At 42.3% G+C, this 14,135-nt stretch overlaps 1 protein-coding gene across 1 annotated transcript in view; it reads right to left on the reverse strand.

Annotated features, from left to right (window-relative positions):
* Positions 1-13,809, reverse strand: part of LOC142948074 (A-type voltage-gated potassium channel KCND2-like) — a 31,476-nt gene extending 17,667 nt beyond the window's left edge. The window contains exon 1 of the mRNA XM_076089952.1: positions 11,988-13,809. Coding sequence (XP_075946067.1) covers positions 11,988-13,099 — 1,112 coding nt within the window. The 5' untranslated portion in view covers positions 13,100-13,809. The remainder of the gene's footprint in view (positions 1-11,987) is intronic.
* Between the last annotated feature and the right edge of the window lie 326 nt (positions 13,810-14,135).

Consider the following 14,135-nt stretch of genomic DNA (forward strand, 5'->3'; position numbering starts at 1 on the left):
AATGGGAAAACACCTAATGTGAAGCTACAACACAACGACAGCAAACTGTCCTGAACTGAGCACGGACATGATATCTTTCAGCAGTGATTTAAAAATGAGCTGTGATAGCGCAAATCTAAAATGAAAGACAGCCGGTGTGGTTGAAGAGCAAGAAGTTGGCGGTCTTGTCATTTTTAGACTTCATCATACAGTTACCTTGGCAGACTGTTACTACTGACAGTAGTTAAAACTGCAGCCCTGCTAGGCTGTACTTATTGTAACCACAGGGGTGCTTAGAGCTAAATGTAATTGTCAGCATTCCAACAAGGTCACAATGCCAACATGCTGCTTTTAGCAGGTATAATGTTCACCATATTCAACTTGTGTTATCCTGTAAATATCTGCTAATTGGCAAGAAATACAAAGTATAGCTGAGGCTGATGGGGATGTCATTAGCAGGCTACAGCAAGTGGTCATATACCAAAGAATTGGACAGATTGGAATTTTGACCTGATGATGGCACGAAATGAAAAATGAATGGTTCATCAGGAGCTGGAAGGGTGCACTCAGTAGAGTACAGGGTCTGTTTCAGAAAGCAGATTTAACAAAGTCTGAGCCGAACCCTGAGCTCTGAGTTGACTAAAACTCTGAGTTTTTGGTTACTGAACAGCTGATCAGAGTTTGTTCAATCCACTCCGAGTTTGTCACTCAGTGAGTTAAGTTTGTGCGTGATGAATAAAAAAATCCATCAACAATGTCGCTCCGATACCACGATTCACCATGGTGGATGTAGAGGTATTAACGCATGTAAAATATATATGGACTGTGCACATTGATCTTTAAAAAGAGAGTCAGAGCGGGGGAAAGTGTCAATAAATTAATGCAATAACGTTTTAATCTGTGTCGACTGAGAATATTAGGCTGCAGCCTGAATTACATTTTAAATATATTCGTTCAGCTTTAATCTGATGGGGACAAGACACAGGAGACAGCAACTGAAGATGAAACATATAGTTGAAGATTAAAAAAATACATAGATCAATAGACATAAGAGAACTGATTGTAAACTCATAATCTGATCCAGTAATAATGTGTTTGGTGATTTAAAGGTTAAAACGTCGTAGATTTCTATTTGGATTTATTTCAGCTCAGCAAATGTTAAACACAGGCACTGAAATGCTGTTAACTCATTCAGACCATACTCAGCTTGTTTAACAACTCACTTTCAAACTATTTTGCAGCTACACCACGTCCATGCTCACTCCGAAATATTAACATATAATCTCCAATATTATAGAAATTATGTTCCATCAGTGACAGCTCACATAAACTGCGTGCACAGAGCGTTATACATTGATATAAAACAGATTTCATTCTGAGCCGAGGGTGACTCGACGCTGTGTAATATCTGAATGTGAGTGCAAAAAAACCACTGGTCATACAGTGAACCTCTGCTAATTAATGCACTTCGATACAGACGGGATCAATGAGGAAATACAGCAGCGTGTCTGGCTCGGTAAGAGGGAGGAGACAGAGAGTAACGCAGGGCTTGTTAAGGAACACCTGCCAGCGGGCAGGTTAGGTTGACGGAGTCAGTTACCATGGTAACTGTTTAAGTTACCTCCCTTTCTGGAGTTTTTCCATCGTCTCAAGGTTAACCAACTCAGAGTTTTTACTAAACCTGTTCTCTGGAACAGGGCCCAGATCTCTGCCAGGTACGTGTTCCACGTCCACAGCGGTGTTATGTGATGGGAAAAAAAAGACAAAATTGGCAACAATAAAAGTGAGCCGCAGAGCAGCGGACGTGTGTGTTAGTTTCCCTGAGCTGTCCAGTCCGTCAGCTGTTAGCCAAGCATCGTAAACTGTTATCAAAAATACTCATTACAAGCACCGCCAATTGGTGTTTGAAGTGGTATACACTTCCTGTCACCTAAGTGGGCGTGGTCGCGACGTGATCGCCTCCCCATCCCATGACCTTACCTGGTTTGGAAGTGTTCTTCCTGACCAAAATAATTACAATTCATTGTGAAGGGAATTCAAATGTCTGCAGTAACTTTTAAGATAAGCCGTCCAACAGTTGCGGAGACATTCCCCTTAAAACTGCAAATGCCAACCTCATCTTGGCACCAGAGGAAAAGTCAGTGGATCACCAAAGTCAGGAGGCCATTTTCATGATACCCATTCATGTTACCCATTCTCTGGCTGTCATTAATTTCTGCTCCAAATTTAATGGAAATTAATTCAATAGTTGTGGAGATATATATCAGTCTGCACCAAAGTGGTGGCTCAACCATGCAGAAAGAACCACGCTGCTAGAAAAAAAAACTACTGTCTGTTTATGCAGAAACCCTGAAAGATACTGTGGTTTATCACCGTGGGATAATACATTATGCTGAAATACAGACAAAAGACAGACACTGATATGTGAAGCCTTCAACCTGCCATGTGACTGCTCTGAATTTACAGGCGCCGGGCACAATAAAAGCCTCATCATCATTTCCCTTTGTGAAGATTTAATGCTCAATCCCTGTTGAGACTGTGGCAGTAAAGTGTTGATTTAATACTGTGGTAATTCTTTAAGACCTTAGTTTGTAGTAATTCAATTGCATCATATTGTCCTGTGTGATTGCAATTTTGACTATCTCTGTAACAAGAACCAACAGCTAAAAAGAAATGCACTTTTCACAAGCTTCTAGTCATTGCATAGCTATCGTATTTAAATACTTTATATTGTAATAGCACCTCTAATACTACAATAGCAAGTGGTAGTTGCAATAATGGTATAGCAGAAATAAACATGTAATTATAATATTTCTCTTTTTAAGATCTCCCTCGCAATCAGCTGGAGGTGTCTGAAAGTCTGAACTTGAAATAAAATAATAGCACTATACAACCGCCACGTAATATGTCGTCAATCCATCTGCGACCGCAGGAAAACAGTGAAAGAAAAGGAAAATAGTCACTGGTACACCTGTACATGAGACATTAGTTTGAGGTGAAAGAGAAAAATAACACCCTGGAGCACATGCCCTGTTTAGTTTCAGTTTGACCAAATGACCTACATTAGGTGATATATTTAGCTATTTATAGGAGCTGGGGCAGGCAGGAAACAGCTGCCATGCGTCAGGGTGACAGGCTGACATCCCTCATCTCAGCAGGACCTCCCTGCCAGGCAGTCAGGAGGAAGCTCTTTATACCTTATCTGAAATGGGACATAACCTCTTATCATTCATACTGCATACAGAAACTAATAATCTATGGAGCCTGTGGCAAAGACTCAACAACGAAAGTGGGTTAACAGTAGCGAGAACTATATGGGCAGCTTGATTCGAGGCCGCACTTTTACGCTTCACATAGATGTGTATTCTGCCTTTACAGCAAACTGTGGATTTCATTCAAGTAGGATCAGTATTGATCATGAGGAGCTTTTATTGTGGTATCCTGGCGCTGTAAACTGGCACAAGATGCCTCAGCTCTAACAAAAATGAAACGATTCATCAGCAGAGAAACAGTGCCGACAAACGAGCCGAATCAATATTCACGACTTTGCTGTGAAGCGGCTCACGTTCACGTGTTATGAATGGGCTGCAAACCAAGTTTCAATTAATGTGTTAGCATCAAAGTTTCACCGCTCTCTCTGAAACTGATGACAGGCCTTCTGCTTGTTTTCGGTACATGAAAGTGTCCATCGATTCCAACACAGGATACTAGACTGTGACTGGTGTTAACGTTACACACTATTACACAATGAAAGTGTGACACCGTTGAATGTATGCAACACCGCATCTAAGTGTAGATACTTTAAAACTAAGGTAACTGTCAAAGTAATTGATTTATCTCATTTCACCGCAGTTCTTGTTTTGCCGAGAGGCTCTGAAAAGAGCATAACTTTCATTTTAAAACCGTATCTAGTGATATCCTATCACTCTTCAGATGAGGTGTTGGACCAGCAGAAGTTACATCACTCTTTAAATTCTGTTTCGTTCACGCAGCAGACTGGTGATTGCTTTTAGCTATAATCTCTGAATCTCTGCTGATCACAGATGTTGGCTTGTTGGCTGAGGGGCGTTTTTGATAAAGAGACAAATGTCAGGGGGAGGGATACTCACAGTCTGGCATTATAAAAGCTGGCACCGTTTCAACATATTGTGTTTGCTATGCTGCCCCATGCGCCTGGAAAATCGGTGTAAAGTGCAATTCACCCCTCCCAAACTCCTCACAGTGACGGGTGGGACTATCATCACCGCCCTCATAAGTTTCTGTTCCTACATCTGTCCTGCAAAGAGTGATTTCAAGGTCAGAAAAGGGGCAAAGGCTGGATTTGGTCTGGGAAATGCAGTATAATGAATGTTAGTTCAATGTTTACCGTAGTGACAGTGGCATCTAAAATAAAAGGAACAACTGTTTCTCCCTCAACCAGCACTCATTACATGCCAAAGCAGGGAGTAGTGGACTGTTCAGACAGGCATAGCGGACATAAAAAATGTTACAGCTCTCTGTGAAAAACAAACGGCAATCTGTTCTTTTTAATGGCGATTAGTTTCAGTGTTACACAGAAGTAACAAATGCAAGGCCAGTGACTTGCATATGTTTAACTCTACAATTTATTACAGTGATTTTCTTTTTTCACAATGCCAATGTGACCATGTGGGAATTATTCATACCAATTCATTTCTCCATTGTTTCAACACCACGTTGAGTTGATAATTAGTTTTCTGGCCTTACAGCGAGACCCTGATCATGAAACTTTAAACAAGTGAGTGGTAGTGGCTACAGTATGTCTCTCCAAGGAAACTTTCAGTGGCTGGACTCAAACCTACAAAAAGAGTTTCTGCAGTACGTAAAGAATTATTGGATGTCAGGGCCTACTAAAAGGAGAGGAAATGATTTGACACAATGGAATATAGAATAACCTTCAGAATTAAATCCATTCAGAGTACAGAATAAGAGGAAGAGAACTCAATGCACTTAAAGGCATAGTTCAACATTTGGGGGAATATATTTATTTGCTTTCTTGTCAAGAGTTGGATGAGACAAGAAGTCCTCCAAATTAAACAACAATATTAGCTGCTTGCTAGATCTGAACTGGCAGGACAACATTTCTTTATGATTTGACAACATTCTGGTTAAGGTTTTTGTTAAAACAACTACTTTAATGTTAGGAAATGATCGTGGTCACGGTTGAAATGTTTTTTAATTTCTTAATTTGGAGCAAAACACAAGCAATTGAAATAATAGATTTTCACCATATTGACAACATGTTTGTGGCATTAAGAAGAAAAAAAGACGCCGCAAACAAACGAACACAATCAAGTGAAGAATCTCATTCACATAAGTGACAAGAAAAGAGAAACAAACAGTGAACCATGTGACCACGGGGACGCTCTAAACTGATGAACAAGACGATCAGTGAAAGGTGAAGTATATAGTAAATTTCACCATTAATATTGGAATCATGACATCAATAAAAAAAACGTTGTTAGCCTATTAAATGTGTTTGTCACTTTTTAGTTTTTGCCGCTCCATGTTGTTGTGTTTCTTAGATTTGGCTATTTCTGTCGTTGCGTGTTTGATGTAAAATGTTGAAGATATATTTCTTCATCTGCTCGTGTTTTCCAGAGTTGCATTGTGCTGTAGGGGTCGGGGAATCGATACCTAATGGATTGAGACAACCGGCACTAAGTCTTGTTTTGGGTATCGATTCTTGCATCAATAAGATTGATACCAAAAGAAAATGGAATGAACACTCTTATTACAGTAATGCATGGACTCTTTGCTTCTCCGCTGTTGTTACGTACATGCGCATGGCGAACACTTCGTTAGCTCATAGACTTCACACATCTTTTGTAATTTACCATTAAAAACTGATGAAAAATACATTCAGAAGTAGCCTAATAATGATGATAAGATGATTATATTCACCTAAAATCATGCAGTGCTCTCCTCCTCTACATTACATTACATTACTGCCTTTAATAATGGAAGATCGCTGTGATTCTGGTCCTGGTATTACTTGGATTGAAACCAAATTTCAGGGTATTGCTCACACCTTTTTCTCTCGGCCACCATACGATAGCCTAGTAATAAATGGGGAGACATGTTTAGAATAATGAACTCTACAATACATTTATTGCGATCCTGACATGATAATTGTATGGATCTAATGCTAAGCACAGTGTAAACCGTTTAGAATAAAGTTGTACATCTCAACAAAGTGATGAGGAAGCATTATGTGGGTCTGCATATCAATCTCCATCAGCAGACCAGCCATTTTCATCTGTATGTAAATGCTGAGTATGTAAATAAGCCATGCAGTACCAGAGGAGAAGATAGCTGTGGTTGGGTTTATCAGTTTCACACCATTTGATCAACTGATCTCATGGTGTACACTTTGCATCCGATATCTTCTAGGACATATCAACTTTCAAGATAGGACACAGTCACATAATAGGCAATATATCCCCATTTTATTCATTCTCTTATGTTGCGTTATAGGGTTTCTTGGCTGTTAGATTGGATGGAAGTGGAGCCAGACAGAGCAAATACTTTCTAACAACAATGAAATCGAGGTGATGTGTTTTCTCACATACCTCCTTATTTCCTAATGCAGTGATGCTGCATTCATTCGGAGCAACTTTAATCTCGTTCCGGAAAATTCCATTAATCTTTGACGTTGCTTGCAATACAAAGAAGTAGATGAAAATGCTGAGCGGTGGGAAAAAACACTGATGCGATATTTTATGTCCTCACACTACGTTACCCAGGCCCAAGTGCAGAACATGCTAGTCTATTTCCCTGCTTAATGCAGCACATTCAAAGTGAATTAATGAAAGCCCCCCGCATGGAATGAGTGTTATTGGTGCTGCCTCGAATACCGTGTTGTCAAAGAAATCAAATCAAATGGAGGGATAGCCATTTTGTCCTTGCCATATGGATTATTTATCAATCTGACCATCCGCAGTGAAGCATGCCTGCTTTTAGAGTCAGTTCACATACACAGTAGCCTCACATCAACCTACCAACGGCCAGAATCTGTTTCAGTTCAGGGTTGACTGACCAAAAACACATTTTCTTTTTGACATTATATTATTCATTAAAAATATACCGTATACACTGTCAATAAAATGAAATTTAAGGTGCGAATGAAAGTCTTTGAAATTTCTACCTAAATATGTAATAAATCCGTAATATATGAATCCCTATAAAATGCTAATCAATCATTCAACTCACACCTTTATAACACCCTTTTAAATCTCTAGCTACCAGTGTGATGAAAACAAAGAGACAGAAATGCAGGGGCTTGCGTATTTTCAATTTAGCAGAAAAAGAGCCGCTCTGTTGTTTTTTCACAGATTCCGTCTTTCACAATGATCTTAATCTCCTCTTCCTGGCTTCCTGTTCCCGCCCCTCGCTCTCGCTCCTCCATTTCACAGTCATTTGCATGGGCAGAAAGGAGCTTGCACAGAAGAGACATTTCAGTGCCAGGTCCCCCTCATTAAGTCACCTGTCACTTCAGGACCATTATACCAGCCTCATATTAGCATCACCTCTCCTCCCCAATAAAGCACCTGGAGAGGCACTATGAGCCTCCAGGCTAATGGCAGCCTACACATCTCACATCAGCCACATCTGCTTTACACAGTAATTCACCACATCGCTCATAATGGATTACTGATCTTCATAATGTGCATAACATACACAATGCCAAGTGGTGTCGTGTATTCTACTGAACACAAAAATTACACCCATTGCAGCACATAATCAAACACACCAAATGTTCTCGCTGACTGTCGTGCACAGGCGGAGGAGGGAAAAAAAGAGTGAAAATCCTCTGCATTGGCTGCAAGGGGCATGGTAACTTATTCAACCACATGAGTGCTATATCATCAAGAATGCATTAGTTATCTCATGGGTACAGATACAGTGAAAGGCTCTACAGATTGTTCCTGCATATTTCAATTACATTTGACATGTAGTAAAGGGGTTTGGACTTCAAAAAGCTACTTTGCACCATATCAAAGCTAAATTTAATGCGTTGCATTGTAGGTCTGATTGCAATGGGGTTGAGGTGTCAAAACTGGCAAGCATGATGATGGCTATGCTTCTGGTGGTTTATGGGCCCAACAGTGACCCTCATGTCTGTTAACCTTGCCTCCTCTGTCTTATAAATCCTATCCCGAGAGGTTTATAGGGCTCACTTGTCAAGCCTTTCCAGTCGTATTTGGTGGGTGGAGCTGTAGCACAGACGGACGACATGGTGATAAATTCTGCATCTGTTGAGTGACTACAATGTACGGCCGTGTTTGTTGTACCGTAGGACAATGCACATAGTAAATGTGACAACAAATCAGCAATTAGAACGATCATTCCTCTCAGCCTTATCCAGAGGCAGTGGCTGAAATAAAGATATTGATATGAGGGTTGAAGGAAAGGTTGTGTGTGTGTGTGTTTGAAAAAATATGCTTGTGTCGGATGCTCGGGGCCATTATGTCTCACAAAGGTAATGTCTGTTTGTGTCCAGAGGAACGATTGTGCCTCTGTGCCACACTAAACCCTGTCCTCCCCACTCCGCTTCCCTTGTGGGTTGCGCTTGACTTCCACCGTTTTCACAGCTGCTCTCAGCAGTGCACTCCATTACACCTTAAATCACTTAAAAGATCTGAAGCACCAAAAAGTCCCTCTGCAACTAATTCACCCTGACTGTGTGGATCATCTCGAGAAAGCAAGAGCAAAAAAACACTGCAACATCTGATTCAAGCCGGATAAAGTGGAATGCTATCTTTATATTAGAATATAGAAGCAGGAATCTATCGCTACCTGAAATGGACAATATTAAATCAAGTCACTAAATTATACTCCCGGACTGCAGTTTTCAAAGATATTGCACGACACAATACCTCATATGAGAATCTCATATCTCAAACACACAGTCACCCAATTCTTGAAGATCTTGGCAGGAGCATTCTGACAGAGGCAGATTCCTCTTTGTTAGGTATCCGAAAGCCGCCGCAGAGATTAGGCTAGATAAATAAGGAGGGATAAGTGGGTCTTGTCCTGTGTTTGGTGGCACAGAGCAGTAGACACACAGTGGCGTGACACGCAGCTGCACAGTGCTATTGATTCTCTGCTAGTCTCCAGGCACCCTTCCCTTTCATTCAGGCTGCCTGCCAAGTGCCTCTGAACAGGAGCCCCTGCTCTTCCAATGTCTGCACGTCTGCTTAAGCACAATCAATGGGCCATCAGCGGGGGAGAGAACGCACGCCACTGTCTTTACTTCCACAGGGTGAGAGTCAGGGAAATTGAAAATATATGTAGTGGAAAGGCATCATGATACCATCCAGGCATAGAGCATCTTTGACTATCAGCATGAAATCAAATCCCTCAAATGGGGGTTACAGTCAGTAGCGCCCCCGCTAGTCTTTAAAGAGCTCATTTTTGACCGAATGAAGAGACTATATACCCCATTCGTATCTGACTTAAATAACTAGTTGTTAGGCGTGGCTCAATTGTTTCTGCATGCTGACATCTGAAACAAATCATCAGAATACCTAATTACCCCTCATCAGATAAGAATTTGAAGGTTACTGGAGAAGAGGACAACAACAGATAATTCTTTCACTTCAGTGCATTCAGCAGACAATGACGAGCACAATTCAGCTCTACTGTACGGCTGTAAGTTGTTTTTCTATTTTTTTTAAAGCACACCTCAAGACAATGATGGATCATGAGAAGGAGCCGACTTTGTCTTTCAGTGATGGGTATTCAGCTTCTCCACCGGTGGTCCACTATGCAGCATATTGCACCACTGCAAGGCTTCAGTTGGGGTTGCAAATCTGTCAGCCAGGCTGTCATGGTTCACAATGGAGTGACAGAAACGTCCCCATTACCAAGGACATTTCAGTTTTGTTCCTCGCACGGCAGAACATCTTTTTCAAATCCATCTTAAGCAACACAAAGGGGATTCCGAGCTGAATGCAGCAAAATATGTATTGCTCCCCAAAGATAAATAATGCACCTCTTACACAACTCATCTCTCATCTGCGCTTTCAATCTGAATGTAACGCATGGCCAATGCAGCATTACGTTTGAGCTGGCAGCTTCAATCAACGGATCGTGCATATTGCTAATTATGCACTCATTGGTCATTTAAAGGGTGAATAGTAGTTCGACTGGTATTGAGTGAGTGCAGGGGGAAGCTTTGTATGCCATTAAGAAGACAAGAAATCCACTAACTAAGTGTCACCCGCTGCACGAAGGAAGATAGAGAGAGGTTGGCGTAGTGACAATGAATACTAATAATTACAACAATAACAATAATGAGATATGTTGCGTGCAGAGCTGAAGGGTACAGGTGCCGAGTGCCTGCATCAATGCAGATATGAGGATCAAGAGGGATCCGTATCAAACACATAAAAAGTCAAGCATACAATGCAGTTTGCTGGCATGGAGCATGAACATTTTTCTATCCGATAAACCAAAAATAAAACAAAAAACTCCCCATCTAAACTTTGTATTCACAGAATTATGCCGGACACATCTCAAGCACACTCTTATACACACATAGCCTTATACACACACTCTTATACACACATAGCCTTATACACACACACACACACACACACACACACACACACACACACAGCCAGTGGCAATTTGTTTTGCAATGTTTGATCTGTGATGTTTGTGACTTTGAAATGAAAAGACAACATTATTTCAACAGGAGCTAATTTCTGTGTCATCAGTGGAGAGCAGCGCGTGAGGACTGACATTGGCTGAGTGTCTGTTCAACCTCGTACGTGCATGCAGCAGCGAGTAAAGAAGCGATGGGGGCATTTTTACACAAATTAGAAACGGTCCGATTATTATTTCCCACTGCAAAACTTAATAATCGCTTCGGGCACTCAAACGCCACATTCACTTTGTTTCATTTGAACAGATAAAAAACGAATGGCGGCCTGTCCACTCATTGACAGTAACTTTTTAGCACGTTAGAGTTCGACTGAATAATGTTTATAATAATAATAATATTTATAATAATAATAATAACCCACGAGAGCATCTGAGCGGTTGAGTGCACACATCAATACAAATTAATTTGTAGTGATCATTTTAACCGCTTTTAATTATGTTATGCTAAATCAGCACATAGTACAGCTGACGTTGTTCATGAGTATGAAATTAGCATTCAAACATGTACTAGTACCTCTTTAAAGGAAGAAAGAGAAGCTGAGAGAGAATGAGAGGCAGTGATGAGGCGGTGCAGGGAGGGGGAAGGTGTGTGTGTGTGTGTGTGTGTGTGTGTGTGTGTGTGTGTGTGTGTGTGTGTGTGTGTGTGTGTGTGTAATCTATACATTTTCTAAACTACTTTGCCTTTAATTAAATCACTGCACTTGCGCCTCAGTTTGCGCTATAAATGCGGTATGCAGGATATTGTATTTCATCCTAAAACCTCTCCTGTGACGTGGAATTAAACAAAAAGACACCTCCGCTGTCTGTTTATTGGCCACAATGTTTGTGTTCACTGCGGTAACCTTTCACAAAGAGCGCTTCCAATAAAAGCCATTGAATAGAGGCAGGGACGAAGCCTAACCTTCGGATAAGGGCTGTTTGTGAGGTGCAGGCTCATTGATAGGCAGTGAATGGCGCACAGAAGCCTTTATAAAGCAGACCGTCTCTGCACTCATATTGGCTGAGCAGCGCTCGAGGCTGTTAATATGCCAACTAAATGCACACCTGTGGCTGCACGACAATTACTTCAAACCTTGGCAGAAATGTGTGGTAATTAGGTTCGGTACACTAATTTAACTATTCCTCAATATTTAATAAAATAAATAAATGTTAATGAATTAGTATAGTACTACTACAACTAAGCAATTTAATAATTCGTATTGTCCATGCGTCGCCATGAACGTGGACGTTTCTTTGAGGATGTGAGCTAGTTGAAGTGGTGATCAATGTTTCATGGGAATAACTATAAAGATTTAATGGACTGATATGCAGCCACCTACCCCAGTGTTGTCATGGTGACAATGGTGTACCAAAACGCTGCGGGGATACTGGTGAACTTGCTGGCCGTGGAGCCTTTTTCTGCATAAAACATGACCGTTGCAAAGATAATGATGGCCATGGTGAGGGAGAATAGTAGGAAGCCCAGCTCGGAGGCGCAGCTCTTCAAGGTGTAGCCAAGGATGCGCAGCCCCGCGGAGTGCCGGGAGAACTTGAAAATCCGAAAGACCCGGAAGACTCTCAGCGTGACGAAAGCACCGCTCACCTGGTCATTGTCGGTCATGACCAGGCCAATGTAGTAAGGCATGATGGCGACCACGTCGATGACGCTCATCACACTTTTCATGAACTTGTACCGGCTGGGGGCTGCTATCAAACGGAGGAGATACTCAACCGTGAATATCAAGACGCACGCAGTGTCTAAACAAAAGAAGGCCAGCGCGTAACGGTCTCCACAGGACATCTCCTTTGCCCTGTTGGGCAAAATCCCGCACGGAACCGTCTCCACCACGTTGGCCATCACTGATATGGCAATGAAGAAGCCCGTGACATAGTAGAAGACCAGAGCCATGGTGCTGGTGTGAGGGTTTTCAAAAGCCCGCCACAGGAACTCCCGGGACGTCAGGTTAACCGGCGTGACGTCATTGCTCTGGTCCATCTCCTCATCGTCTTGAAGCCTCTCTGCATTTTCGCGCCTCCGGTCCTTGTACTCCTCATAACAGCAGTCCCCAATGATCTCGGAGATTATACCAAAGAAAGCGAGCTCCTCGTCATATGCCGATATGCACTCTTGGCGCGGATAGTGTAGTTTCCCCGTGCGGTAAAAATTGAGGATATGCCTAAAGATGTCAGGGTCACGGTCGAAAAAGTACTCGCTTGTCTCCTCGTGGAAAAAGAAGTCTCTCTCCGTGCTCCCCAGCAAAGTGTCCGGGTACCTCTCTAAAGTGGTCCGCCACGTCTGAAACTTGGTCCCACTCACGTTGAGGATGATGAGTCCGTCCTTGCCTTTCTTCTTGTCTTGCGGAGGGATGGGCATCGGGGTGCTTGCCACGGGCATCCATCCTATGGCCGCCGCTCGGGCGAACGGGAGCCATGCCGCTACACCTGCTGCCATGCTGGCCTATAGTGTTTAATACAACCCTGCTCCGGTTATCACAGTGCTATGGTTCAGAGACGAATTGCATCTGCAGGAAGAACAGCAGATAGAGACACTGGTGGTTAGGCTTCTGAGGCACCTAGGCTCAACAGAATGTGATGATAAAACAAACAAACCCATTTACTTCTACTGGCACTGCGCATAGCACTGTTGAGTATCAACTGTTCAGTTATGGAAGCCTACTTTGCGGCAGAATATGAATTGGATTTCGAAAACGTCACCAATCAATAAGCAGGAATGGAAGGAAAAGAAATCCACCCACCTTAGGGAAGGCTGCTCTTTAAATTGCATCCACGGTGAGTTTAATAAAAAAATAAAAAAAATCAGCTATCCTCGGAAGAGAATACTTGCGATTCCGCCACCCATCTATCTGTCACTGCAGCCAGACGATAGAGGAAAATGAGTAGAATAACGTCGCATCAACAAGTTAAACAATTCGAGCAGCAGTTTCTCCGCAGAGTGGTCAGTCGTCCAAGCGCGATCTTTTTTTTCTTTCTTTCTCCTCTTTTCAACCGCAAGGCAACGGTGCTCAGTTGTATGCGTTTTTCCTCGCGTTGCAGCTACTCCTCAATAAACTCCTGTTCCTCTCGTCGACTGCAAGACCACCCTCCCCCTCCTCACCACCGAGCCCCTACTGTGGAGAGAGGAGAGACAATCGTATGCAGAGAGAGGAGTGGTCCTATCTGCACCCAGAAATTCCTCTGCTGCTTTTCTGTGGGGGGAATAATCAATGCGTAATGGTAGTCCAAGTAGGCGGCATCTCCAAAACCTCAAGTTAATGCTTGTGTTTGTGTGTTTTCCCCTCGCTGCACACCGCGAACCCTCACAATTCGACTTAGTACAAATGTAGCCTATACTATTGCGTATGATACAAATCATGAAATATGTTGCCTAAGGTGGCTGGTTTTATGTGGAGGTCGCGATTTCTGGCCACATTGATGCGCAATGTCCTTTTGAAGTCTTCCTTCTTTTTTTTCTTTCGAAAAATTCCCAA

Source organism: Anarhichas minor, unplaced genomic scaffold, assembly GCF_050575085.1.
Source record: "Anarhichas minor isolate MPS153535 unplaced genomic scaffold, ASM5057508v1 ptg000011l, whole genome shotgun sequence".
NCBI classification, from domain to species: Eukaryota; Metazoa; Chordata; class Actinopteri; order Perciformes; family Anarhichadidae; genus Anarhichas; species Anarhichas minor.